The sequence below is a fragment of the Apis mellifera genome, linkage group LG6 (genome assembly GCF_003254395.2).
Source record: "Apis mellifera strain DH4 linkage group LG6, Amel_HAv3.1, whole genome shotgun sequence".
NCBI classification, from domain to species: domain Eukaryota; kingdom Metazoa; phylum Arthropoda; class Insecta; order Hymenoptera; family Apidae; genus Apis; species Apis mellifera.
This window is the reverse complement of record NC_037643.1, coordinates 3,401,477-3,429,122: the sequence shown is the minus strand read 5'-3', so window position 1 is coordinate 3,429,122 and position 27,646 is coordinate 3,401,477. Positions and strand designations below refer to the sequence as shown.

Genomic DNA, 27,646 nt, shown 5'->3' with positions numbered 1-27,646 from the left:
TCGATTAAAATTCTCCAGAGGGGTTAGAATTTTTTTCGCTCTTCGTAGAAGAGATAGTGGACTTCTCCTTCGAGTCTTCGACCTTTCTCTCTCTCTTTCCTTTCCTAAAAATGACGACATCCATAGTGATGAGGATCCTGATCTATCCCCGGAATAGAAGCCAGGCTACGTCCATTCGACGAGGCACAAAGGAGTCGTGCATTCGTGAATCCGCTGATCGATCTCTCTTCGTTTCGGTGAATTCGATCGAGGAGATGCTCGATATTTTTCGCACGCAATCGCGATACGACTGAAATCGAAGATACCAGGTTGATTGGATTGTCTGTAGCATGAACGAGGTATACGATAAATAAATCGATTTTCCTTTAATAAAATGTGAAAGACAAAGAGGAGCACAAATAGTATTTATCTTATCGATGACACAAATTGGCTATTTTAATAAATTTGATCGAAGAGAGATTCTATAGATAGCACGAAGAATTTAAATAATATTTTGAGAAAAGTGTTCAAAGTTTTCAAGTTAAATATCTATCGATATCGATATCGATATCGATACAAACAGTGTTATCAGAATGAGAAAGTTATTTTCAATTTCTTTTTGTTCAATTTTAGATATATGTGAAATATTTGAAATTATAATAAGAGATCTATAGTATTGTGAATAGTTGAATAGTTCTGTTCAATACTTTCCAATATTCAAGATGAAGAAAGAATTGAGATAAGATGATAAGGAATAGAATATAGAATAAGCATTTTTAATTCTAAAGTATTTTCTAATTTATTGAATTGGAATTTTTAGTTATATAAATTGAAAATTGATAAGTAGTTATTATGATGAAAAGTATTCGAGTATTATATTTTATCTTTTTTTCATTGTCAAAATGATTGATAGAAATTAATTTCATCATAAATTTAAATTTCTTTAATACAATCTCTTTGTATTTCAACGAATAATAATGATACCGAGCACAAAATTAATTAAATTTATCATAGCCAGGACAAAATTAAAATTAAATTTAATCAATTTCGTGTCATTTGAATATTTAAATCTAAATTTTTTCCCTATATTTTAAATTTCGAAATGAACCAATCCAATCTTTTTAATAATAGATTGAATGATACTTTTATCTCGATTAATTTTAATTAATGAACACATTGATTAATAATATATTTTCAAAAAATATTCATTATTTATTAATATGAATTATGAAATATAAATAATTATGAAAAAGAAATTAAAATTCATCAATTCTTAAACAAAGATTTATCGATTGATCGATAAATCGATAGTTGATTAACGTTAAAATATTGAATCAATATTTGATATCCATCCTTTAAATATATTTCAAATTTAAACATTTTTCACAATCATAAATACTTTTAGCGAATGGAATCTTCCCATTGCAGTTATTTTCAGAAAAAATCACGAGTGAAATATTTATTATACTCGGATCCAAGAAAAAAAAAAAAAAAAAAAAAAAAAAAAAAAAAAAAAAAAAAAAAAAAAAAAGTCCAATTTTATTTCGAACTTCCATTTTCCGGATCGCAGCAAACATATTTATTTTCCTATCCTTTTTCATCCCATTTCCTTGTTTCTGCCCATCCTCCTTCTTTTTCTTATTTTCGCACACGTGAATGTATACGCTGTTCTCCAATTAAAATTATTCGTTACTCAAATATCATTCCCACGTTGAATCGCGTTTTCCACTTTGGAACAACTTGTTTCGTTTTCCTTTTATCCATAGCGCCAGTCCAATCGTAAAAGTTTGATGTTTACTCTTCCAGCATTTCTTCTTTTTCTCATTTCACCTTTCGCATACGTGCTCCACTTTTTAAACAGATAGATTATTAATCAGAGATACGATATCTGCTACGTAACTCGTGTTAGAGATGTTAAGCTTGTTTCTCAATTAATGACAACAGGAATTAATGCACGATAGAATTTCCATCGATATATTTTTGATTCGTCGTAATTTTGTGATATTATAAGCTCTTAGAAATACGAGAGAAATGAATTTTTACAATTAATTTAATCACAATAATTGTAATTATTCTACATCCATGAATTTCTATGATATTTTTCTTAATAATTACTCTATAATAATAACTCGATTGTATAAGTACCCTATTACTTGCACATTTTCTTCTTCTGCCTACTTTACACTTCATTCCCTCACTTCAGACAAACTCGTAGACAACTCTAGGACACGTTCAGACGGGTCCACTCAAAATCTTGAGTGACCATACCTTTCACACCTTTAAAAGGCGAACTCGTTCCAGACGGAGAGTCAACTCGTTTCTACAGAAATATTCATCATCTCCTGCGTATATAACCCATACTACTTTCTTTAATTACATCCATCCATTCCATCACTTTTTAATCAAACATTATCTTATATAATGAAATTTCTGATTCGAATGAAAGTTTTCGAATACATAAAATCAATCCACAAATTTTTATCCATCTTTTAAATAATATAATTTCAAAAATAATTTTTCCACATAATGGAATGTGTAAAATCTATTGATCGAATTCACTTGGATAAACAATTTTTGTTACTGTCTACATATATAAGAAAAATAAGAAAATCCAGGAAAATCATTGTTCCAAAAGTAGCAGAAAAATACAGGATGCATCTGAATACACCGAAGAGGAAAAGGAATGAATGAAGAATGATCCACGAAACGTGGATATCGAGGTATCAATCGTGATTTTCAAGGGAAATTCTTTCGGCCATTATATTTTCGCGTGAATTGAGCGCATACGTTGACACGCGTGGATGCACGCCGCAATACCGATCCTTTATCGTGCCGTCATGCTTGAATTATTTAATTGGATTCTCGCATTTTAGCACGCCTGTAAACCTGCCTGTACACGGATTAATTTTGCTTACCGACACAGTAGAAACACACGAGGGAAACAGGAGAGAGAAAGAGAGAGAGAGAGAGTTGTCTCGGAAAATTCACGATTCGTTACGCTTCCGGCCTCCTTCGCGCTTTCGTTTGTGCAAAAATGCAATGAAGTTTATGGCTCGAACCTCGAATAGATCGAACTGGAGATTTTTATCGTAGTGCATGTACGTGTTCCGTATATTAAATGAATATCAAAACATCCCCATTTCGAAACTTCTTATTCCGTTTCATCTTTTTTATATCCAGTTATATAGTTTAAAAAAAGTATATCGTATCTCACAGTGTTTTTCTACGTAAAACACTTTCTTGAAAATAAACATACAATTATTCGTACATAACTTGCATCTTATCTGCGATCCAACTGCATCGATCGCGAATAAATCTCTTCGATCTTTTCGAAACGAAGGAATAATATCTGCGTCGTGAAACTCGATGAAGGACTCGAGAAAGGAGGGTCGACAAAAGGTTGGTAATGGAAATCAACGCGGATAATATTTGGTCAGGAAAGCTGAGAAGGGGAAGAGGGGGATTTCTCCCCAGCTGCGACATCGAAACAGAAACAGGGGAGAGGGTGGAAAAGAAACGAGGTGATGGCCTGGTTCCCAGTGGGGAAGAACGCGGGATCGGTTCATTGAGGCGGCGACTTCAAAAGGATTCGCGCGAACGGGGAAGTGGAATTTTCATTATCGGAATACCAGTCACTGTCAGTAAACCTTTTACCGCTTTGATAAGCGTGGCCACGGTGAAAGAGGACACTGGATGTAAAAAAAGAAGGGGGAGAGAATGGAGGAAGGGATGGAAAAAAAGAAAAAGAAAAAAGATATCCGATGGATAGGGCTCGTCTTGCTTTTCGCCATGACTAACATCGAACGAAGAGAGAACTTGATTCGACGGCAATTGTGTTCATCTTTCGTGCAACGTTTACACCGATCTTCGTTGAAGAATGATCGAAAGCGATGATTGTTGGCTGAAGATCGAATACAAAATCCTTGTGTTGCAAGGAAGAATTCGATAGTAGTAATATATCGTCAGGATCTTTTTGAAAATTATTTTGATCGCTCTTAAATATTTTTGTTAATATCTGAGATTATTTAATCTTTTCAGATTTCAAGAAAAGAAATTAAATATACGATTATATTAATCGAAACGATGAAACTATTGTTCTAGTGTACAATTTCTGTAAAAATTTAATATAGTGTAACGCTTATCATTTCCATAGTTTGATGTGAATTACATACGATTTAATACATTTTAATATAATATAAAATATAACCGCACGTTCCATCCACGATCATTACATTGAAAAATTATTAGAATACCTTATTTTTGAACATGTTTGAAGTTTCATGAAAATAAAATATGAGCAAGGCATATTGATATTTACTCAGATGTGTCTTACGAAAAATAATCTACAGACAGTATTATTGTTTCTGTACAATTTGCCCGAACAACCATAAATCAATCGCGAAATCGTGAGTATACGTATCAAAATATATGTACAGCATTCGAGAACGTGTACACATAGACATACACAGACATACACGGAAAATGATGATCCTTCTTTGAACGATTCACGTCCACGTGTCCACGCCAAGATTAAGAACCGCGGTTGCTTACGAGCGATCCGGTTTAATGCAAATAAAAGTGGGCAGCCGCAAGCCACGAGGAAGTTGGCTCTCCTGGGGAAAGGAAGATCGTAAAAGGGAGAAGGGAGGATGATGCGAGTCGATACTGTGGTAGTCTCTGATGGGGAAATTGAAAACGTTGTATGCACTGTTGCTCGAGGAAATGTAGGACGAGCCGTAAATTTGGCCGGATGTTAAGCATGTGTTCCATGGTTCTCAGGGGAAACGACTTGAAGGATGTATCGAAATAATGGGTAAGAGGATTAAAACTGTAGGAGGAGGGATTGTAAATAATTTTTGTTCCTTTCTGTTAGTTTCGTTACGAGATGCATGATTGAAAAAAAATGTTTTTTTCTTCTTTCTTTCTTTTTTTTTTTATTTTTTATCAAGAGATTCAATGGAATACCAGCACGGTTATTTTGTAACAGAGATATGAACGCAATGAATTCTAGTTTCACAAATAAAAATTTGTTGCAAATATCAATAACGTTTCAGTCGTTTGCAGCTGAAAGGAATATATTCAATACGAATTTTAAATAATATTTTTATTTGAATTTATTCGTTCTATCATATTGATTAATATTAATGGTTTCGCAATTGCAATTAAAAGGAACAAGACTTTATTGTTATGGAAACTTGTTTATATATCTTTGTGAAAGAAAATTTTCTGATTTAATATCTCGGTAATAAATTTATTACATTGTACACGAATGTGCAATATGAATTTGAAATAAATGATAGTTACGATAAATTTTTAATTGACAGGCAATAATTTGTCAATTCTAATTTTTAACATTTTATCAGGATCTTATCACTAAATCGTGTAATTAAATTATAGTCTTTTTTTTAATATTAAGAATACTTTTGCCATATTTTCGAAAAAATAAAATAGATTTTTATTCATACATATTAAATGGATCTAAATCGTTAATGAAGCTTATTCCAAATGAGCAGTACGAACAAATTACACGAATTAGTTTAAAATTGTAATGCTGGATTCCAATTCTCCAAATTAATCTGTACCTGAATAAGATGCATAAGGGATCCGCGAGCTTAATTTTAACTTTTACTCGAAAGACATACTTCCGAACTAATTACGAGTCACGTCCAAATTACGAGGAAACAGCAGTTAATTTAAAACTTTCTCGTATGTACGCTACACATAGAAAATCTTAATCTTCTCAATCTTTTTCTTTTTTTTATGATCAAACTAAAAATTCTATCAATTTTGTATCATTAACAAGATGAGAGAAGATCTTATTTAAATATTTCCAAATATTTATCATTTTAATATTCTTATTATTGTTCTAATTTTAAATAAACAAATTAATAACATTTGTTTATATAAGATAGAAAATTATTGAATTTTCATCCTGCAATATTTAATGAATGATGTTATGATTGTATTCATAAATCAAACGGCGATAATTCTAAATAAACAATGGTATAATTTTTATAAGAAACGAATACAATTTGAATTATAGTCAATGTATTCATCAACGTAAAAACGTTTTTACGTGCTGCTTTTCATGGGATAAAAAGAAAAATACTATTTCATATTTCTAAGCGCAAAACCAAGTATGATATATGGGATCCTATAAGCATTTCATTATTTTATGATACGTGTGTCGATGATATTGACATTTTCTCGATATCGCTTTGTTCCTTTAACAAGCAAACGTGACAAATTTTCAAATAACGTTATCTATTTCGATTAGACATCGTAACTATCTATATATTCTTATCACTTTTTGTTATTGATAATAATAAACACTTTTATTTCACTTCTATATAAATTCAAATTAAAATTAATACATTTTTCATATTGAATTCAATTTTTAAATTTCGAGACAATAAATTAGATTAGAATCATCATCGAAAAAGTGTATACATTTATCGAAGAATTATCTTTATTTGGTCTTCATGCAAGCATATTCAAAAACTTTTGAAAATTTAAAAATTTCCATCAAACGCATCCGGTTGAAAATAATAAAATTCGTAACAGGAAATGGAATCACATCTACGTAATCGTCGAACTAAATTCTCTCGAGATACTCACCAAAGGGCCAACTGGTAATGTAGAATCGCACGGTTCGGTTGCGATGTGTCTCGTAGGAAGTTGGCAAAGTTGTAATGCATCTTAGCGTTGTGGGGAAGAGACCGCAGACCCGCCCTGCAACCAAGTGATTCGAGATCAAACAAGAGAATATTAGAGTTATCATAATATCACGTTAAGACAGGGGGAAAGAATATAAATTTATTTTAAAAAATATAAATCTATAAATCGTTTGGAAAATAAATCCTATCTAATCGATGTGAAAATGGATGAAGTTATTTCGATTCATTAATTACAATATTATATTTACAAATTCTTCTTTAAAATAATAAATTTTCCTCGAAATAATTCAATGGTCAAATATATATCTTTCATTTTCGATGATTTTTTTCTACGTTAAATATCTTTTATTACAATTGTAACCCCATGAAACATCCATTATCATGAAACTTCATATTCTAACATTTTTACAACCTCCCAGATAATTTCTTTTTTGTGGTAATAAACTACTGTAGCGTTTCATAAAATGTGGAAATTTCTTTTTTTTATTTCTCAAAAAAATTCCGTGCGAAAGCGTTTTCTCGGCGAATTTTAAAATATTCATAAATTCTTCGGATGGTTCCGCGAGTAATAATGTACTCGGAACATTTCCCTTTCGAAAATTGTTGAAGTCAGAGTTTCAAGGTGAAATACGATTCGTTGTAAATTAATAAAGTAAAAAAAAATAAAATAAAATAACAAAATCGTATTATTAATATCATAACAAACATTCAAACGAATTTGTTTTCTTCTCTATTATTGACACCATCGTTATCAGTCAGAATGTTATGACAGCTTTTGTATATGATGAAAAATAATTATATCTTGTTTTAATTTAAAATTTGCGCGTAATTAATCAAAATTATATTTAGAAAAAGAAACGTTAATATAAAACGAAGATTTGTAAATATCGTTCACTCAGATTTTTCATTGGACTGCAGGTATTTATCTGCAAAATTTTGAATGTACAAAGATACAGAATGCAGATGATAAAATATTCAAAGTATAATTTGAGGAATAAAATAATACTCATTCAAAAATTTGATTTTGTATAAAAATTTCCAGTCTTAACAATTTTTGTACATTCATTTCATAAGAAGACCCATTGACAAACCTGATCAGACTTTCTCTAGACATCCAGTCTCTGTTTCTCAACACCGTTTTATAACATCCTAGGAGTAGAAGAAGAACGATTCCCATTGTGATCAGACTTCTTCTACGTGGAATAGCCGTCCAGCTGATTTGCATCCCATATACGACCAGGAGGATCCATCCGACACTGTAAATATTTATTCTTTCATTTCTTAATTGATTTAAATTTTTACAAGATATCGCACTTTGGCGATAAAAATTCAAGAAATATATCATATCAATAAAATATGGAATTACATATAAATCCCATTAAAATAATAACAAATGAAATCATACTACTTTAAAAATATCACTCCATATATTTCTCTAATTTTAATTTATTATAATCCTGCTACGAATATAATCTCACAATACATTCTTTCATAATGAAAATTATAAAGATCTGATCAAAGAATTTTTGATCAAAGAAACCTATTACCACTATTCGATTCGTACGATATCAAATTCCAAAAAAAAAAGAGAAAATATCTAAATATTTGCAAACATCTGTATACAATGTATTATAATTTTACTGAAATTCAATTATTCTCTTCTTTTATGTAAAAAAAAGAAGGAAATACGTCACAATGTATACGTTCCAAATTGCGACATATGACGAGAAATTGTTAATTACCTGGGCATATAGAGTACACGTTCCGCGACGACGAATCCAACGGTAATAAAAAGATTGGATGCGGGCAGGAACGGTAGTACCAGGAACATCCAACCAAGAAGAAGAGGCGGATGCCTCTGTTGCTGAAAATGAAACGCAAGTTGCTGGGTTAGAGGCGGTGAAAAGCGTTCTACCTTGAAACGAAATTGCGTTCCCGTGGAATGTTGTGTCAGCCAGTGTAACCGCGTATTAAATAAACTTTCCACGAGCAAAGAACGTAATATTCGCCTTGTACATCGATGACTAAAATCGTGTCACAGACGCATCAATAACATTTCGAGTATTTATCTTAAGCATTTCGAGCAACAACATTATACGATGTAAAAGAAATAAACTTCGTAATTTATTAACTGTTTATTTCGTACCATCACTGGGGTTCATATTACAATATCTTAATGATCCTTAAGATATTGAACAAGCGAGAAAATTTATTTCTCACTTTGTTGTTTTTTCCAGATAGTTTTCAAAACTCTTAAAATTGTATATTTTTCTTTGTGCTTGTGATTCGATGATTCTTTTTTCTTTCCTTTTTAGGATTTTATGAATTATGACAGAAAAATCACATTTTCTAATTTTTCTATAATCTTTCCAATTATATTATATTTCCTTGTAAAATCAATCTAGAATCTGTTAAGTTTCTACTTTTTTAATTTCGATATATTTTCTTTTATTGACAATTGAAAAAAATTCAAATTTTGAAAATTTATAATGTAGAAACATATTAATAAATATAATAATAGGAACTGTCGATTTGCATTGAAATGATATTAATAAGGAACAAAAATGAACGAGATGAAGATAGTTTAATAAATAACTTGATATCGTTGATGTAATTGTCGTTGAATGGAATATTAATTATTCTCATATGATCAATTTCACAGGAAATGTACATAAATATATATAATATATATATAATTTACAAAATTAAAAAATTAATAAAGACAAATTATTCACTTAATTAAAAGAAAAATGTATAAAATTTCGTAGATTCAGAAATGACGTTTTTATTTGTGTAATATTAAATAGCTTCACCATAGAAGAATGAAATTTCAACGAAGAGAAATTACTTGATGATGGATCAGAGAAAATTATTTCGCTTACGAACTTAACAATCGTAAAGAATTAAAATTTTTAACGCTATTATAAATATTATAAAATAATTATCAAGTGTTTGGTTTGAAAAATTGAATATTTCAAATCGAATAATACCTCGAGATATTATATTTCTTGTAGGAAGGAATTGCTTTTCCCACCTGTCGCTTTAAATAAAAAAAAAAAAAAAATTGAAATAATTAATTCGAAAGCTTTTTGACGATTGATCTGTGCGACAAACTTTTAACATTGCTCAACTGAACAAAGGATAAGTTAACCGCAAACGTTGGATGTAATATGAATCTTTCTACAACAAAAATTATATTTTCTTGGTGGATACAAGGAAGGGGATACGCTTCAAGATACACTTCGTTAGATCGTTCCATAATTCATCCTTAATTTCCTTCGTTCAAAGAATAACGAAGAGGAATAACAGAAACAGGAGGAGGGAGACGTTACAAAACTTGGCGGCACGATACAAAAAAAAGACGAGAAACGCCGGATCTTCAAGCAATCAGGGAATCAAGGTACACAAAATCGACGAGGAAGAAGAAGAGAAGTAGTAGTAGTTACATCGAAATGGAACAAACAATAACTTCTAGAAAAATTTATTTCGAATAATAATCGGAGGAGCGCGGGTAAACGATGCACCACATCGTTTCTGGAACAACATTCCCCTGTATACGACCGTGTTCCAGACTGTTTGTACAATTGTACAACCTGGCTGGTGTATATAATCGACGTATCGCCACGAGGAACGGGTAATAGTATTCGAGGTTCTCGAGGAAGAGGCGAGATGAGGACGCTCGTGATCCTTTTATCCTCGTTCCTTTTCCATTGGGAGGCCGTCTCGCGCGGGATTCCGAGCGAAACCCCCCGGCAGGGAGGAGAGGGGGAGGAGAGGTTGGGTATAGCCGGGGAGGAAAGGATCTTGGACGAGGTTGGGGGAGGGGGGACTTCTTTGGTGGACGACGGACGACAGAAATCACGCCCGACCAGGGATGGATTAACCCGGCGGGAAATAGGATCAGTGGAGGAGGCTTGGAGCGGAACTGATTGGGGTGGGTCGCATCTTCCTCGCTTCGCGGAGGATAGACAGGTATGTTTGGACACGATGCTGGATGATCAAAAGGCTCGCCTCCTCCGACGTTCGACAACCAGGCACTTGATTTTCTTCCGGTTTGTCGGATACGTCGGAAGATACATCTTTGAAGCTAAATGAATAGACTGGTCTCTTTTTTTCTAAATCTTGTTACAACGTATAATATTTTTTACGCGCAAAAATCTTTGGATTATTATTATTTTGCAGCATTTTGCTGTAACAGAGTGTTATTTACGGGGATTATGTACATTTTGGAAGATGATCGAGATTTAGAGATTGAAAGAAAGTTTAAGTTAGATGAAAGGATATCAAGTATTATATTTATATTTAATTCGATATAATTCAATTAAATTATTATTATTATATTAGATTGTCAGCGTGATTCTTTCAAATATTATTTATAAAAATATCGTACATCATTTTTCCATATTGATTTTAATGTTATATAATATTATACGATATAGTGAATTTAAGAATAGATATGTGATTTCACTTAAAATGAGATTTGCGATGGAAAATTTGATTTATTTGAAATACAACAATATGGATATTATGAAAAAAAAAGGTTTAATACAACAAATTAATCTCGACTTAAAATACATTGGAATTTATATTTAAATGCAGGAATTGGATAGAAAAGAGAGAAATCTGTCGCCTCTAATCTCTTTACTGGAATCAAATCTGAAAGAAACGGAGTTAAAAAAACATCGAGATCGGAGGTCATTGATCTCGGATACTCACGGCGATGAGGAGATTCGAAAGATTCTCATGAACGCGAGGGAAAAATTGAGCGACTTGAAATCGAGGAACACGATCGACGACGATTGGATCTTTTTCGTGTTGCCGTCCAGATCGGGAACGCTGACGGAATCGTTATTCAGGCCGGCAGGCAATGGTTTCAAAATTGGGGCGCAAAGTTGGCGACAGAATGAGAAATGGTTGGACGACAAGGAGTTTTTAAACGCGAATAAATTCGATTACAACGAGCGGAATCTTAAAAAATACGAAGAATCGCCGCTCTCGGATTGGAATATCGACGGGAGAAATAAATATTCCGGCGAGCCGGCGGAAATTTCTTGGACCGGTGAGGGGAGATCCGACGAGAAGAATGGCGGAACAAATTTTGCATTGACAAAAGGGGGGAGGAATCGGTCGAACAAGCAACGGTTGATCAAAAATGATGCGCACAGGAATGGAGATGAGGATTATCGTGGCATAAAAGTCAACGTTGATGTAAAAAATGGGGAAACATATGGCGATATTTCAATCGATAATACAATGGGCAACGTGGTGGGGAGTGATAAACTGTCGGCTGCAGAAATATCTGTGAAAATACCCGAAGCGCGATACAATAAAGCGATCCGAAATAAGCGACCTTCGAGCGATAATAAATCGCGTTTCGTTTCGGATCCGTTTGTTTTTCTGACGGAATTCGAAGGTGGAACAAGACGCGAGGAGAAGAATAAAGGATCGACGCCCCGCGAGTCAAACGTGATAAAGGTGCATCAAAGTCCGCCTGGCGGGAAGTTAATCGAGAAGAAAGTGGAGGAAAAGCCTTATCGGGACTCGAAGTATAGTTTCCCGATTATTGTTGGGAAACATCTGGATGCCAAATTCTCCAACGATGAATCACGTACGAATAAAAATGGCGGGGAACGCGCGAGAATGGACGACGAGTTGTCATGGATCGAGAAGGAAGAAGCGAAGTTGAAGCAGGGGGAGAAAAATTCTGGGGAATTACAAGTGTTGCAATTGTTGAAGGAATTGTCGAATATAAGGGAACAGATAGAGAGGAATCAGAATCTGTACGGGGGAAATGAAAGGAATCACGGTTCGAGTCCCTCGCGTGTCGAGAGAATAGACGCGAGGAATGGTATCCGGGTGGAATATGATAAACAGAAGAGCGCAGCTGAAACATCAATTCCTCTAGACGTGAACAAACGTGGCGGTGTGAAACATGGGGAGCGTGTCGAAGAGAAATCGACGTCCAAAATCGACGAAAACGTAGATGGTGAGCGGAAAAAAGAGAAGAAAGGTGTGCATCGTGATGAGTTGCAAAAAGAAACGGTGAAAAAACGTGACGATTATGATTCTGATGAAAATGTCAAATGGACATCTTTGAAGGGAAAACAAAAAGTCATAGATGATGTAAATAAGGATAAAGATAAATTAGAAAAGAAGACGTTTGAAAAAGGAAATTCAGAAGTAAGGAAATCGCAGCAGATTGGTATAAATAATAAGACAAATTTGAGCAAAATTAAATTTAATGTGGAAAATTTAGAGGAAAAAGATAATCACGAAAGAAAGAAACAGGATTCTAAAATAGAAAATGAAAATTTTCAAGAAAAATTGAAAGAGAAGTTTGATACAGAAAATTTGAAAAAAATAATTTTTGGAGTGAAAATTCCAAAAATTAAGGGAATTGAAGATTCTAATATCAATAGTGAGGATTTTAGATTAGAGAATTTGAATTGGATAGAATATAAAGGAGAAAATTTGGATACAGAGGATAACGAAGGAAATTTGAGAAAAGAAAATGAAATTAGAAAGAATATTGATAACAATATAAATGGACAAAAATATGGATCAAATAATTTAAAGGAAGGAAAGAGAAAGAAATTTAAGATACAGGAACAGAGAGGACAAAATATTCTAGTCGATACTAAAAAGGAATACAAATCAGATGATATAAAAGATGAAAAGATTAGTGCAAAGAAAGAGGAGAGAGAGAAATATGATAATACAAAAGTTAAAGAAACAGGAATTGGAATTAAAACTCCACAGGATGAGAAACTTAATACAGAACCTTTGAAAAACAAAGGACTTGAAATCAATATTCCAAAAATTGAAGTGAATGATGTTAAGAAAGATGATAACACACTTCTATTAGACAAACCAAAATGGGCAGATATTAACGCGGACAATTTGGAAACCAAAAAGATTGAAGATACTGTAGAAAAAGATAAATGGAATGGAATTGATAAATTAAAAAACAATATTGAAGTTCACAATGGAAAGAAGTACGAATTAGATGATATCAAAGATGAAAAGATTAGTGCAAAGGAAGACGAGAAATATGATGACTCAAGAGTGAAGGAAACAAGTACTGCAATTAAAACTCCACAAGGTGAGGAACTTAAAACAGAAAATTTGAAAAACAAAGGACTTGAAATCAATACTCCAAAAATTGAAGTGAATGATGTTAAGAAAGATGATAACAAACTTCTAATTGATAAACCAAGATGGACAGATATTAACGCGGACAATTTGAAAACCACAAAGATTGAAGATACTACAGTAAAAGATAATTGGAAAGGAATTGATGATTTGAAGAATGTTGAAATCGACAATGGAAAGAAATATAAATTAAATGATATAAAAAAAGAAAAACTTAATGCAAAAAAAGAAGATAAAGAGAAATATGATAACACAAAAGTTAAAGATATAGGAATTGAAAATAAAATTCCACAAGATGAGAAATTTAAAACAGAAACTTTGAAAAACAAAGGACTTGAAATCAATATTCCAAAAACTGAAGTGAAAGATGTTAAGAAAGATGATAACAAACTTCTAATAGATAAACCACAATGGACAGATATTAACGCTGATAATTTGAAAACAGCCAAGATTGAAGATACTGTAGAAAAAGATAAGTGGAAGGGAATTGATGAATTAAAAAAGAATGTTGAAGTCGACAATGGAAAGAAGTACGAATTAGATAATACAAAAGCTGAAAAGATTAGTGCAAAAGAAGAAGAGAAATATGATAACTCCAAAGTGAAAGAAACAAGTACTGCAATTAAAACTCCACAAGATGAGGAACTTAAAACAGAAACATTGAAAAACAAAGGACTTGAAATCAATACTCCAAAAATTGAAGTGAAAGATAATAATAAATTTCTATTAGAAAAACCAAAATGGGCAGATATTAGCCTAGACAATTTAAAAACCACAAAGATTGAAGATTCTATAGAAAAAGATCAATGGAAGGAAATTGATGAATTAAAAAAAAATACTATAGTCGATAATGGAAAAAAATTCGAATTAGATAATACAAAAAATAAAAAGATTAGTGCAAAGGAAGACGAGAAATATGATAACTCAAAAGTGAAAGAAACAAGTACAGAAATTAAAAATCCACAGGATGAGAAACTTAATATAGAGAATTTGAAAAACAAAGGACTTGAAATCAATATTCCAAAAATTGAAGTGGAAGATGTTAAGAAAGATGATAATAAACTTCTAATAGATAAACCACAATGGACAGATATTAACGCTGACAATTTGAAAACCGCCAAGATTGAAGATACTGTAGAAAAAGATAAATGGAAGGGAATTGATGAATTAAAAAAGAATGTTGAAGTGGACAATGCGAAAGAGTTAGGTGTTACAGAAGATGAAAAAATTAATAAAGAGGAAGAAAAGAAATATGATAACTCAAAAGTGAAAGAAACGAGTATTGAAATTAAAACTCCACAAGATGAGAAACTTAAAACAGAAACATTGAAAAACAAAGGACTTGAAATCAATACTCCAAAAATTGAAGTGAATGATGTTAAGAAAGATGATAACACACTTCTATTAGACAAACCAAAATGGGCAGATATTAACGCGGACAATTTGAAAACTGCCAAGATTGAAGATACTGTAGAAAAAGATAAATGGAAGGGAATCGACGAATTAAAAAAGAATGTTGAAGTGGACAATGCGAAAGAATCAGGTGTTACAGAAGATGAAAAAATTAATAAAGAGGAAGAAGAGAAATATGATAACTCAAAAGTGAAAGAAACGAGTATTGAAATTAAAACTCCACAAGATGAGAAACTTAAAACAGAAACATTGAAAAACAAAGGACTTGAAATCAATACTCCAAAAATTGAAGTGAATGATGTTAAGGAAGATGATAACAAACTTCTAATAGATAAACCACAATGGACAGATATTAATGCTGACAATTTGCAAACCACAAAAATTGGAGATACTATAAAAAAAGATAAGTGGAAGGGAATTGATGAATTAAAAAAGAATGTTGAAGTCGACAATGGAAAGAAGTACGAATTAGATGATAGAAAAGAAGAAAAGATTAATGCAAAGGTAGAAGAAAAATATGATAACTTAAGAGTGAAAGAAACAGGTACGGCAATTAAAACTCCACAAGATGAGGAACTTAAAACAGAAACATTGGAAAACAAAGGACTTGAAATCGATATTCCAAAAATTGAAGTGAAAGATGTTAAGAAAGATGACAGCAAACTTCTAGTAGATAAAGCAAAATGGACAAATATTAACGCCGGCAATTTGAAAACCGCCAAGATTGAAGATATAGAAAAAGATATAGAAAAAGATAAGTGGAAGGGAATTGATGAATTAGAAAAGAATACTGTAGACGAAAATGAAAAGAAGTACGAATTAGATGATACTAGAGATGAAAAGATTAATGCAAAGGAAGAACAGAAATATGATGACTCAAGAGTAAAAGAAACAAGTACTGCAATTAAAACTCCACAAGATGAGGAACATAAAACAGAAACATTGGAAAACAAAAGACTTGAAATCAATATTCCAAAAACTGAAGTGAAAGATGTTAAGAAAGAGGATAGCAAACTTCTAGTAGATAAACCGAAATGGACAGATATTAACGCTGATAATTTGAAAACCGCCAAAATTGAAGATTCTGTAGAAAAAGATAAATGGAAGGGAATTGATGATTTGAAAAAGAATGTTGAAGTCGACAATGGAAAGAAGTACGAATTAGATGATACAAAAGATAAAAAGATTAATGCAAAGGAAGAAGAGAAATATGATGACTCAAGACTGAAAGAAACAAGTACTGCAATTAAAATTCCACAAGATGAGGAACTTAAAACAGAAACATTGGAAAACAAAGGACTTGAAATCAATATTCCAAAAACTGAAGTGAAAGATATTAAGAAGGATGATAACAAACTTCTAGTAGATAAACCAAAATGGACAGATATTAACGCGGACAATTTGAAAACCGCCAAGATTGAAGATACTGTAGAAAAAGATGGAAGAAAATGGAAGAGAATTGATAAATTAAAAGAGAATGTTGAAGTCGACAATGGAAAGAAGTACGAATTAGATGATACCAAAGATGAAAAGATTAGTGCAAAGGAAGATGAGAAATATGATAACTCAATAGTGAAAGAAACAAGTACAGGAATTAAAACTCCACAGGATGAGAAACTTAATATAGAAAATTTGAAAGACAAAGGACTCGAAATCAATATTCCAAAAACTGAAGTGGAAGATGTTAAGAAAGATGATAATAAACTTCTAATAGATAAACCACAATGGACAGATATTAACGCTGATAATTTGAAAACCGCCAAGATTGAAGATACTATAGAAAAAGATAAGTGGAAGGGAATTGATGAATTAAAAAAGAATGTTGAAGTCGACAATGGAAAGAAGTACGAATTAGATGATAGAAAAGAAGAAAAGATTAATGCAAAGGAAGAAGAGAAATATGATGACTCAAGAATGAAAGAAACAAATACTGCAATTAAAACTCCACAAGATGAGGAACTTAAAACAGAAACATTGGAAAACAAAGGACTTGAAATCAATATTCCAAAAACTGAAGTGACAGATGTTAAGAAAGATAATAGCAAAGGACTCGAAATCAATATTCCAAAAACTGAAGTGGAAGATGTTAAGAAAGATGATAATAAACTTCTAGTAGATAAACCGAAATGGACAAATATTAACGCCGACAATTTGAAAACCGCTAAGATTGAAGATACTATAGAAAAAGATAAATGGAAGGGAATTGATGAATTAGACAAGGATACTGTAGCCAAAAATGGAAAGAAGTACGAATTAGATGATATTAAAAATGAAATAATTAGTCCAAAAGAAGAAGATAAAGAGAAATATGATAACACAAAAGTTAAAGAAACAAGTATTGAAATTAAAACTCCACAAGATGAGAAATTGAAAACAGAAACTTTGAAAGACAAAGGATTCGAAATCAATATTCCAAAAATTGAAGTGGAAGATGTTAAGAAAGATGATAATAAACTTCTAATAGATAAACCACAATGGACAGATATTAACGCTGATAATTTGAAAACCGCCAAGATTGAAGATACTCTAGAAAATGATAAATGGAAGAAAAATGATGAATTAAAAAAGAATGTTGAAGTTGACAATGGAAAGGAACACGAATTAAACGATATAAAAAATGAAAAGGGAGAAAATAAAGAGAAATTTGATAATTCAAAAGTGAAAGAAACAAGTATTGCAATTAAAACTCCACAAGATCAGAAATTTGGAACAGAAAATTTGAAAAACAAAAAACTTGATATTGTTCATTCAAGAATTGATAAATTTGGTGATATTAATGTGGATAATATCAAATTTCAAAAAGGAAAATGGACTGATTATAATGTAGATAACTTGAATTGGAAAGAAAGTAATTCTTTAGAGAAATATGAATGGAAGGAATTGATAAATCGAATTGATGAATTGATAAGAGATATTGAAGTCTATAATGCAAAAAAATACAATTTAAATAATATAAATGATAAAAAGATTGGTACACTGAATAGAAGCAAAGAGAAATATGACATTTCAAATATAAAAGATACAAGTATTGAAACTAAAATTCCAAAGGAACAGAAAATTCCTATAAAACGTTTGGAAGAGGATAAATACAAAATCATTAATCCAGAAATTGTTAAACTCGGGGATATTAAGATAGACGATAACAAATTTCAAGTAGGAAAATGGACGGATTATAATATAGATAATTTGAAACTCAAAGAAAATAATAATAAAGAAATTTTAGAAGAAAATAAATGGAAGAGATTTAATGATTTAAGAAAAAAGAATACTGAAATCGAGAATAAGAAGAAAAACAAATCAAATGATATAAGAGATGAGAAGATTAGTACAACAAATAAAGATATAGAGAGATATGATAGTAAAAACTCGAAAGTAAAAGAAACAGATGTTGAAGCTAAAACTCCACATGAAAAGAAACTTGATAGAGAAGAATATGTGAAAGAAAATAAATTAAAAGCTGACGATGTATTCAGACCTAAATTAAAAAATGTAGTGGAAAAAGAGTCTAAAATGAAAGATAATAATGGAAAAGAATATATATCAAATACCGATAACGAAAAATTGGAAGATGAAAATACTTCAGAAAAGGAATTTCAATTACAGAAGCTGAATAAAGGAAATAAATTGAAGTCAAAGGATTTGAAGGAGGAAAAAAATGATCGGAAAATTTCAGTGGAGGAAGATTTGGAGACTAAGAAGTCAAAAATAGAGGACACAAAGAAAGACAAATTTAGTTTGCAGAATAAGATTGGTAAAGTAATTCAGGAGAATGACAAATTTAAAGCAGAGGATTTGAAAGTAAAGGAAATTGGATTAAAAAATTCAAGAGAAGAATATATTCTGAAAGATAAAGAATCTGGGTCAGTGAATTTGAAAAATGGTAAAAATCAACTGTTAGTTATTGAAAAATTCAAGCCACATCTTGATAATAATGTGTTATGGACTTCCAAGAAAAATGATAAAAATTCTGTGCAATCTGTTGTGAATGATTCAAAGAAAAAAGATATAATTTCATACAACGATAAAATATCGTTAAAAGAAAGAAACGAGTCGAGTGAGAAGGATAAAAAAATCGATGATGAATACGAGAAAGGAACAAAAAAATATGGAATTAATGAAAATTTTGACTCAAGTGTTAATATTAGAAACGATAAAAACTTAAAAAAGGATTTCTGGAACAAAGATACTGCATATAAGAAAGAAGATTTATACGTAACTCGTGATAATGCGCTTGAAAATTCAAATAAGAGAAACAAATCAGGAAAACAGGATTATGAAGTGATATCTTACAAGAAGCCTTTGAACGAAAATGAAGAACATGAAATATTTGAAAATAAAAGTAGAAATAATAATGAGAAGCTTATTTCGAACGAAGAAGAAGTAATATACAAAGATGGAAATGCTGATAAAATATCTCAATATGAAAACAAGTTAAAAGAAGATCTCAAGATCGAGGAAAACGATGAAAATAGAATAAAGCAAACAGGGCCATCATTTGTTAAAGAAGAAATAAACGAGACAGGTAATATCCGTAAAAAGGGGAATGAAAAATTTGATAAAGAAATCCTTAAAAGTTCAGAAGTGGAAAATGATTCGTTGAAAAACGATGATAAAAAAGATCTAAAATTGGAACGAACATTCGACAAAAATACATTGACGACGGAAGAAAATAACGTATTAATAAGGGGAGAGGAATTGCAAACAGTTCCTATATTATCAGAGAAAACAAAAATTGCAAAAAAAGAGGAAACATTTGGAAACGCTGAAACGAATAAAAAAGATAGTGTATTATCAGAGAAAACAAAATTGGAAGATAAGAAATCACTTAACGAGTTCGAAATTCATGAAGATAAAAATAAAGAGTTGGAAAATAATGACATAGACGTTGCACGTGCAACAGAATTTAATAAATTATCGAAATATAAGAATAATGATACGATAAAAACGGCAAACATTGAAAGCAATCGAGTTTCCAATGATATCGTTGTTAATTCAAGACAAACAGATTCCGCGGATGAAATTAATAAGAAATTGGGGAAGAATGGAAAGGAATCGAGTACAATTCAATTTGAAAATTTAAATCGAACAATGGACTCGTTAGATATTACGATCGCAGGAGAAGGAAATCTTAGGAATTCCAAAGGAAACGAGGAATTGTCTACAGCAGCACACGTAGCGAAACTAGATGAAAACAAAGCGCTTCGCTCAAGCGAGGATGACACGTCTGAAGTGGAAACCAGCACGGGCATCAAGAGTAATTCTGACACGAGTGCAATTGTAAATAGAACTGCTGATAAAGGCCAAATCGAAATTCGTGGCTCAAGTGTGAATTTGAGCGAGTTAAGTGATATAGATGTTCATCCACCTGAGCACTCTGATACGCTTGGCAAGAAAGATAATCCTTCTCTTGTATCTCGTACAGTATCTGTGGACGACAATGAAATTGGTGGAAATAAGATTCCAAGATATGAAGGATCATCGAATGTAGATACTCGAAAAGGATCTGAGGAAAGTAAGAAAGAAACAGAAAGTACGAAAAAAGAATCGGAAAATGTGTTGCTTTTAAATGATTCTAAGAAAAATGGAGAAGAATCTAAGAAGGAAAAGAAAATTGGGATTCAATCAGTGAAAGAATCTTCTTTAAAGGCGCAAGAAACTGCGAGCAATTTAAGCAAAGAAAGTGATTTTGATAACAAATTTGATGCTAAACCTACGGATTCCATCATAGATATTCAAACTGATACGAAAGATGTTAAAAAAGCAGATGACAAGCTTTATACGTCGCGAGAAGAAGAAGCAAATGCGGAAAATACAAGAGAAAAGTATCATACGAAACCGAGAATACTCGAATCATCGGAATTAAATTCAAATATTTTACCTAAAATATTAATTGGAAACAGAAGGAAGGAGCCAGATCTGGTGGAGAAACTTAAAACAACGTCAAATGATGATGTAAACTTGAAACAAACAACCGTTTCATCCTCTACTCGGGGATCCAAGTTCCCTGATAATAATGGTGCCTCGAGGGAACGTAATATATCATCAAATGCAATTAATCAAGCAGCCGAAGAAGAATTGGAGAAAAAGAAAATAACGTGGCGCAACGCGGCTGTAGATCATCCGTCCGAAGAAAATGATTCTAAAATGATTAATTTGTCATTTACCAACATAGATAAAAATGAAATGAGGGAAGCGAAGAAGGGAGGAACGAGTTCCGTGATAACCGATGAAAAATCGAGAACTGATGATACGAGAACAACATTTTCGAACGTCGTTGACTTAATAGAGAAAAATTCCAAAGAGCTAGAGAATTATAACAACGATCGATCGATTAATAAGATTGACAAGTATGGAACAAACGATTCGAGAGATCGGTTCGAAGAAATCGGTTCAAAGATCGATTCATCCTCTTTAAGGGATCTTAAGCAGGAGCGAGTTACGAGGAAGGATAAATTAAACGACTCGAAAAACGTGGAAAAAATCGAAGAAGAAGGTGTTCGGAACGAAAGTGAATCGATTACGGGGGATTTGAATAAGAAGGAGGTGTTCAAAGAGGGATCTGACGGAGGGATCCAGGTGACTGAGAGTAATGATGTCACTGGAGAAAGTGAAGATTCATCATCCGCGCCGAAGGATGAAGTTTCATTGTCCGATCTAAGCGTGGAAAGTTTCGGGAAGAATGATAAATTGGAAAAGAAACAGAGGGGAACGTTGGATCTTTCGATCAAGGACGAGGGAAAATCGGAAGATGAAGATGAAATTATCGGAAGTAGCGGCATGAGGGGGAGTAACAAGTACAAGACGCCATCTACAACGCGGCAATTAATCGAAGATAATGAACTCGAGCAGTTCCTCCCAACGAGTATTCAAACTGCTTTGAATACCAAAACAACCAGCCAAGTTTATCCTTCAGACGTGGATGAAAATCCAATTACATCTCGTTTACCTGAAGATATAACGGCATATGCTTTTAATTGGGCCGATAACGAACGATATAAAGAGTTACCGAATAAGGTAGTTGCTCCGATACCCGAGAAAATACGAGACAATACTCAAATTTATGACAGCAGTGCATCGCGTTCACCCAAATTAGAAACTGGGAATAAATTGTCTAAATTGGGAAAACAGACGGATGAGAAGATTGAAAACGCAAAGGAAAATGATGAGAAGGGAGAAAAAATCGATGCGAGTAATGTGACGAAGTTGAAAAATGTGGAAGAAGAAAAAGTGAAGTCTAAGAATATTCTTAACGAATATAACGATAAGAATAATAAAAACGTTAATGAAATTGGATCACTTAAAGAAAGCAAGATTAGTGATATAGAAAATAATAAACGAGAGGAAAAGAAATCTTTGAATGAAAATGATAAATTGAAAGTTCAAGAGAAAAATGAGAATATAGAGATAAATAATAAAGATTTAACTAATAATTACGATGAAAATCTTAAATCTAAAATATTGACAGATGTAAATGTTGCAGAAGATCGGGATAATCTGTTGAAAAATGACAAATTAATCGGACATAAAGATATACCTGAGAAGGAAGAGAAAAATTCTGTATTGAAATTTTTATTAAATGAAGAAAAAATAAAAGGATCGGAGGATAAGGTTAAAAAATTACTTATTGATGATAATAATAATAATGATAAAAGAGATGAGTCTATAGGAACACGAATAAAAATTATACCTGAAAAATTAAACAAAAAGCAAAATAAAGAGACGTTCAAGACAAAATTAAATGGAGAATCAAAAAATTATGAGGATAAATTACTTTCTGCTAAATATAGAATAGCAAAACCCAATGAGAATTTAGATGAAATATTGGATGATGAAAGAGAAACGCAAATACAGAAAACTTTAACTGAATCTGAAATAGCGATAACCGAGTTACCTCTATTAAAACAGAATAAGGAAGAGAATATAATAGAAGAGAAAGAGAAAACAAATTTTAAAGTGGAAGAGGAACGTACGCCAAATGAAAATCAGCCTTATAAAACAATATATAACACAGATAACGAAACAATTGAAAATCAAAAAGGGTATAATATTGTTTCAAACCAGTTAAATTCAACAGTGAGAGATTTGAATTTGAAGAATAAAAATGAGATATTAAAAGAACATGAAATTCAAGATAAATTCAATTCAAATATTGCTCGTAATATATTAATCAAACCTTATCATATATCTACTGTTGATAAAAATGATTTTACAAATTCAGCACTGAGTGATTCAAATAAAAAGATCTATGAATCAAAAATAGAAGATCAATTGATCAATGATCAAATGAATTTAAAGAAAACTGCTGATTCAGACTCATCAATTAAATCTACTCACATATCTGATGCAATTAAAAATGGATTAATTCTAGATAACTCTAAAAATACCATACATGAATCAAATATAAAGAAAGCATTAAATTTTAACGTAAAAGACGATGCTTCCAATGTTTTAATTAAATCTACAGATGTACCCAACGTCGCTAAAAATAAATTACATGATGAATACAAGAATTCAATTTTAAGCGATTCAAAGAAAATTATACATGGATCAAAAGCGGAGAATGAATCAAAATTTAACATAAAAGACAATAATATATTTAAATTGGATAGTACATCTGCCGCAATTAATAATAATTTAAATATTAAAAATGAAAATTCAGTCTTAAATCATCCAAAACAAGTGAATTACGAGTCAAACGTAAAGGATCAATCAAAATTTGATTTGAAAAAAGACATTAAATCTGATACATCAGTTAAGTCTGCTTCAATTAATGATTTAAATACTGGATACAACGATTCAAAGGACTCAAAGATACTTATTTTGAAATCGAAAATACCGAAGCTTGAGTCGAAGCTTGATTTGAAAAAAAATATTGGCTCTGATACATCGGTTAAGCCTATTCCTAAACTTCTTGATCAACACTGGACCAACATACTGTTTGATCAACCATCACCAACGAATAAGATTGCTATAAATAATCCCTCGAAAATTCCTTCCATTCCAAGCCTAGGAAACGCACATTTCTCTTTGGACGAGAAAGAAAGAAATCTTAAGTCGAGCGGGCTTTTATCCCATATTTCTCAAAAGACGCCATCCAACGAAATAAGCGTAGAAATTCCAAACGTTAAATTCGTAAAGAAACTGCAGCCTAGTTTCTGGAAGTTAGCAAAACCGCAGACGGAAATCGTGAATAAGAACGAGCAGCCCATCCTTGTATCTTTGAGCGAGTTTAAATCGCATCCCGATGAAAAAGATTCTGACAGATCAATGAAATTCTCATCTTATACACCGCCGAGCAAAGTTTCGGGGGTCGAAAGTAAGAATGACGATTTATACACCGTTCTCAAATCTCTTTCCCTGTTTACACATTTTCAAGATGATTCAAAGGATAAAAAAGTTCCAACCACGTACGACGACCGCGTATCGACCAGCGAAGATGCGCCAAAAGTTGGCAGCGTTGAAAGGACGAACGATAAATCTTCGAGTATATCTCAAGTAAGTTCAAGAAAGTATAAGAGTTTATGATTTTTCGCTATTAAGAATCTTTTGACAAAGATTAGCAGCGCGTAATTTGTTCTTTTCTTTTTTTTTTTTTTTTTCTGTTTTACAAAGGAATCAGATCGAGAAAAGCTGGATGTTTATATAGTGAAGCAAGCTTCTGAAGGGCCAGTAAAAATCGCGCATATAGAGAACACGAAACCTCTTGTTGTGACCAATGAAGAGATTTCAAGAAGTTCGTACGAAAAGGTGGTCGATATATTGGAAAAGAATGGAATTAAAACCGATATATCAACAGCGTAATAATAATAATAATAAATGTTTTTGATTAATAATAAAATTATTATTTCATGTGCTTAGTATTTGTTACAGTGATTATTCAGAAAATACAACGAATGTTATGATTAATGGAATCGAAAATATAAAAAATCAATTTCTTTAGCTTCGTTCACGTTAATTAAGATTAATGGAGAATAATGAATTAAATCGTGTATATTTTACGAACCATTAAACATTATATTATACATATTGCATTATAATATCGAACGACTGAAATGTCAATTGTGTAATTATAAATATTCGTAAATTACAAAAAAAAAAAAATTAAATTGTGTAAATGTTATTAATAAAAATTATAATCTGCAAGTTAATGAAAATACACTTTTGAAACGTGTCTTTAATTACATATTCCACGCAATATGTACACGTATCAAAATTAATCATCACATTACAACACAAATACAGAAATTTTAATATAAATCAAAAGTAATTATTCTAGAAACGTAATTAAATTTCTTTAATTTCACTGAAACAACATCTTTTCTTATTAAAAACACTTATTATCTATTAATTACACGATTATTATCGTATTTATCACTTTTTTTTCTTTTATAGTAAAATTAACGCCATTTGTCACGAGTAACAAGAGTAAATAAGGCCAGAAGAAGAGGAATAGAAACGAATTGAAACGATTACAGGGCAGGAAATGCAAGGCAATGATAGCCAGTTGTCGTATTTCAAGGGTGTGTTAGGCGCGAATCAATTTTGGATCAGCAATTTCGTGATCACAGGTTGTGTGTGCGTTCCAATTGATTCAACGGGATAAACGGGTAAATTATTGTCCGATATTTGCATATCGTTCTATAATCATCGTAAATTTATAGCCACATTGATCTCATAGAAGACACAAATGTTTTCTCTATTAAAAAAAAAAAAATTGATTTATTTTAAATTCAACCAATTTTCATCTCAAACATATTTACGACTATACAGGATATTCTAAATTTAAACTAAACTCCGTTTCTCTTTACACGAATAACAAATGCACATTTGCTTTTATCGTAATAAAAATAGTTTCTTATTCGTGTGAAACAGGAAATTGAAATCAAATTCAAAAAAAAAAAAAAAAAATGATCTAATTTCACACACGATTATGATCTAGAAAAAAAACTTCGTCCAAATTTCTATAGTAGATGCCGAAACTTTTTCAAAACTTCCACGAGAAGAAAATCACAAAACTCTGTTCATGCCCTGAAGGAGATCCATTTCTCGATCAAGTCTCGAAAAGCCTTCCCCAAACGTTCCTCCAAATCCTTCACCCCGATATAACCACGAAACACTCCCCACCATCTTGACACACGAAAGTGTGTCAAAGATGTGAGCTGAATGCAGACAATATAGCATCAGAGAACAATGCCGAGGGGCGTTATTACAGAAACGTCCCTCAAAATCGGATGTTAGGTACAAAGATTATTGCGACGAAAGGGAACAAGGCCTTCGTTCCTTCCAAGAAGATGATCCGCTTGCGGTTCCATCAACGTCACACTATGCGCCTCGATCACGATTGTTCTAACTGCCATTCTCTTCGTGTAAAATGGAAACCTGGATAGAGACAGGGATAGAGATATGAAGAGAGAGAAAGAGAGATAGAGATAGAAATAGAAAGAGATGGAAAGAGAGATACAAAATATAAAGAGAGAGGGAAGATGACGTTAAAACCACGCACGAGGGATATGGATCTCTTTCGAGAAAAGTTGTCGCACACGTTCTCAAGTTTAAAGGGGGTGATTACGTTGAACGGTCGGCATTACCGTCGAATGACCCGGAAAACCGTCGAGGTGACCGAGAGTTGGGTCAGCGAGGATATATCGCTCCGCTCGACGATGGGTCGTGCCCATCGTGAAACTTTCTTTATGACTCTCGAGGCAAGTACAGCTTCATCATAGGCTGGGTCGGAGGGGGATCAGGGCGAAAGTTTGCGGCTCGTTGGCTGGCGTATTCGTGGGCGAAACGTTTAGCGGTGGAATGACTTCTTGCGGGCGATAACTGGCCGGTCGTTTAACTTTGCTTGCCGTTGCGCGTTGTACAACATTGGTATAGAACAGAGCTGTTACATCGGGGGGGTCAATTAACCAACTTTCTTTTCGCCGGTCGGGGGAGGGAGGGGGGTGTACATGTGCACACGAAGCGGAACTGTGAACGAGATGAAAGTTATTAATTTCGCGTTATTAATCGGTCGAGAGCCGTGTAATTTTGTTACGTTGCCGCTTTAAGGGTTATTAGGGAAACAGCTGACAGCGTGAATACTCGTGATGGCGAAAATTCGAAACAGGAGGAGGAGGAAAAATTGAACTCACCTTGCGGAAATTTGTGTAGTTTACCTTGTGTGCGGAAATTTTAATGGAGTTTTTCAGGGAACAGGAGTGCACGATAGATTGCATTTTTATAGGGGAAATATAATGCGTGTATAATAAGAGATTTGTTGAATAATAGGGTATTAAATTTTGTTTTATATACCTTGGTTTTGCTACGACTAATAAAAATCTTGTACAGATTGATAAGGTGAATATATAATCCCGAGTGGATTTCTCTAGCGTGGTTTAATAAAATTTTATGAAGAAAGATACTATAGAAAATTCTAACTTTCT

The 27,646-nt window shown here is 32.3% G+C and overlaps 2 protein-coding genes across 2 annotated transcripts in view; one reads left to right on the top strand and one right to left on the bottom strand.

Moving 5' to 3' along the window:
• The window catches only part of LOC724745 (transmembrane and TPR repeat-containing protein 1-like), a 30,668-nt gene extending 22,835 nt beyond the window's left edge, over positions 1–7,833 (bottom strand). The window contains exon 1 of the mRNA XM_006559899.1: positions 7,748–7,833. Within this exon, the coding sequence (XP_006559962.1) occupies positions 7,748–7,833 (86 nt within the window). The remainder of the gene's footprint in view (positions 1–7,747) is intronic.
• Positions 7,834–9,731: 1,898 nt separating this feature from the next.
• LOC102655889 (uncharacterized protein PF11_0213) lies at positions 9,732–25,983 on the top strand. The gene is made up of 4 exons (XM_026441384.1): positions 9,732–10,628; positions 11,256–24,716; positions 24,834–25,018; positions 25,614–25,983. The coding sequence occupies exons 1-4, from the start codon at positions 10,326–10,328 to the stop codon at positions 25,639–25,641; spliced, it is 13,977 nt and encodes a 4,658-aa protein (XP_026297169.1). The 5' UTR covers positions 9,732–10,325; the 3' UTR covers positions 25,642–25,983.
• Positions 25,984–27,646: the final 1,663 nt, after the last annotated feature.

What these genes read in the sequence shown, in the direction of transcription:
- LOC102655889 (XM_026441384.1), top strand. Translation starts at nt 10,326, where the DNA reads ATGAGGACGCTCGTGATCCTTTTATCCTCGTTCCTTTTCCATTGGGAG. An exon ending in AATCTTCGAGTATATCTCAA is followed by an intron (nt 24,717 to 24,833) that starts GTAAGTTCAAGA and finishes TGTTTTACAAAG; the next exon opens with GAATCAGATCGAGAAAAGCT. An exon ending in AAAACCGATATATCAACAGC is followed by an intron (nt 25,019 to 25,613) that starts GTAATAATAATA and finishes TTTCTTTTATAG; the next exon opens with TAAAATTAACGCCATTTGTC.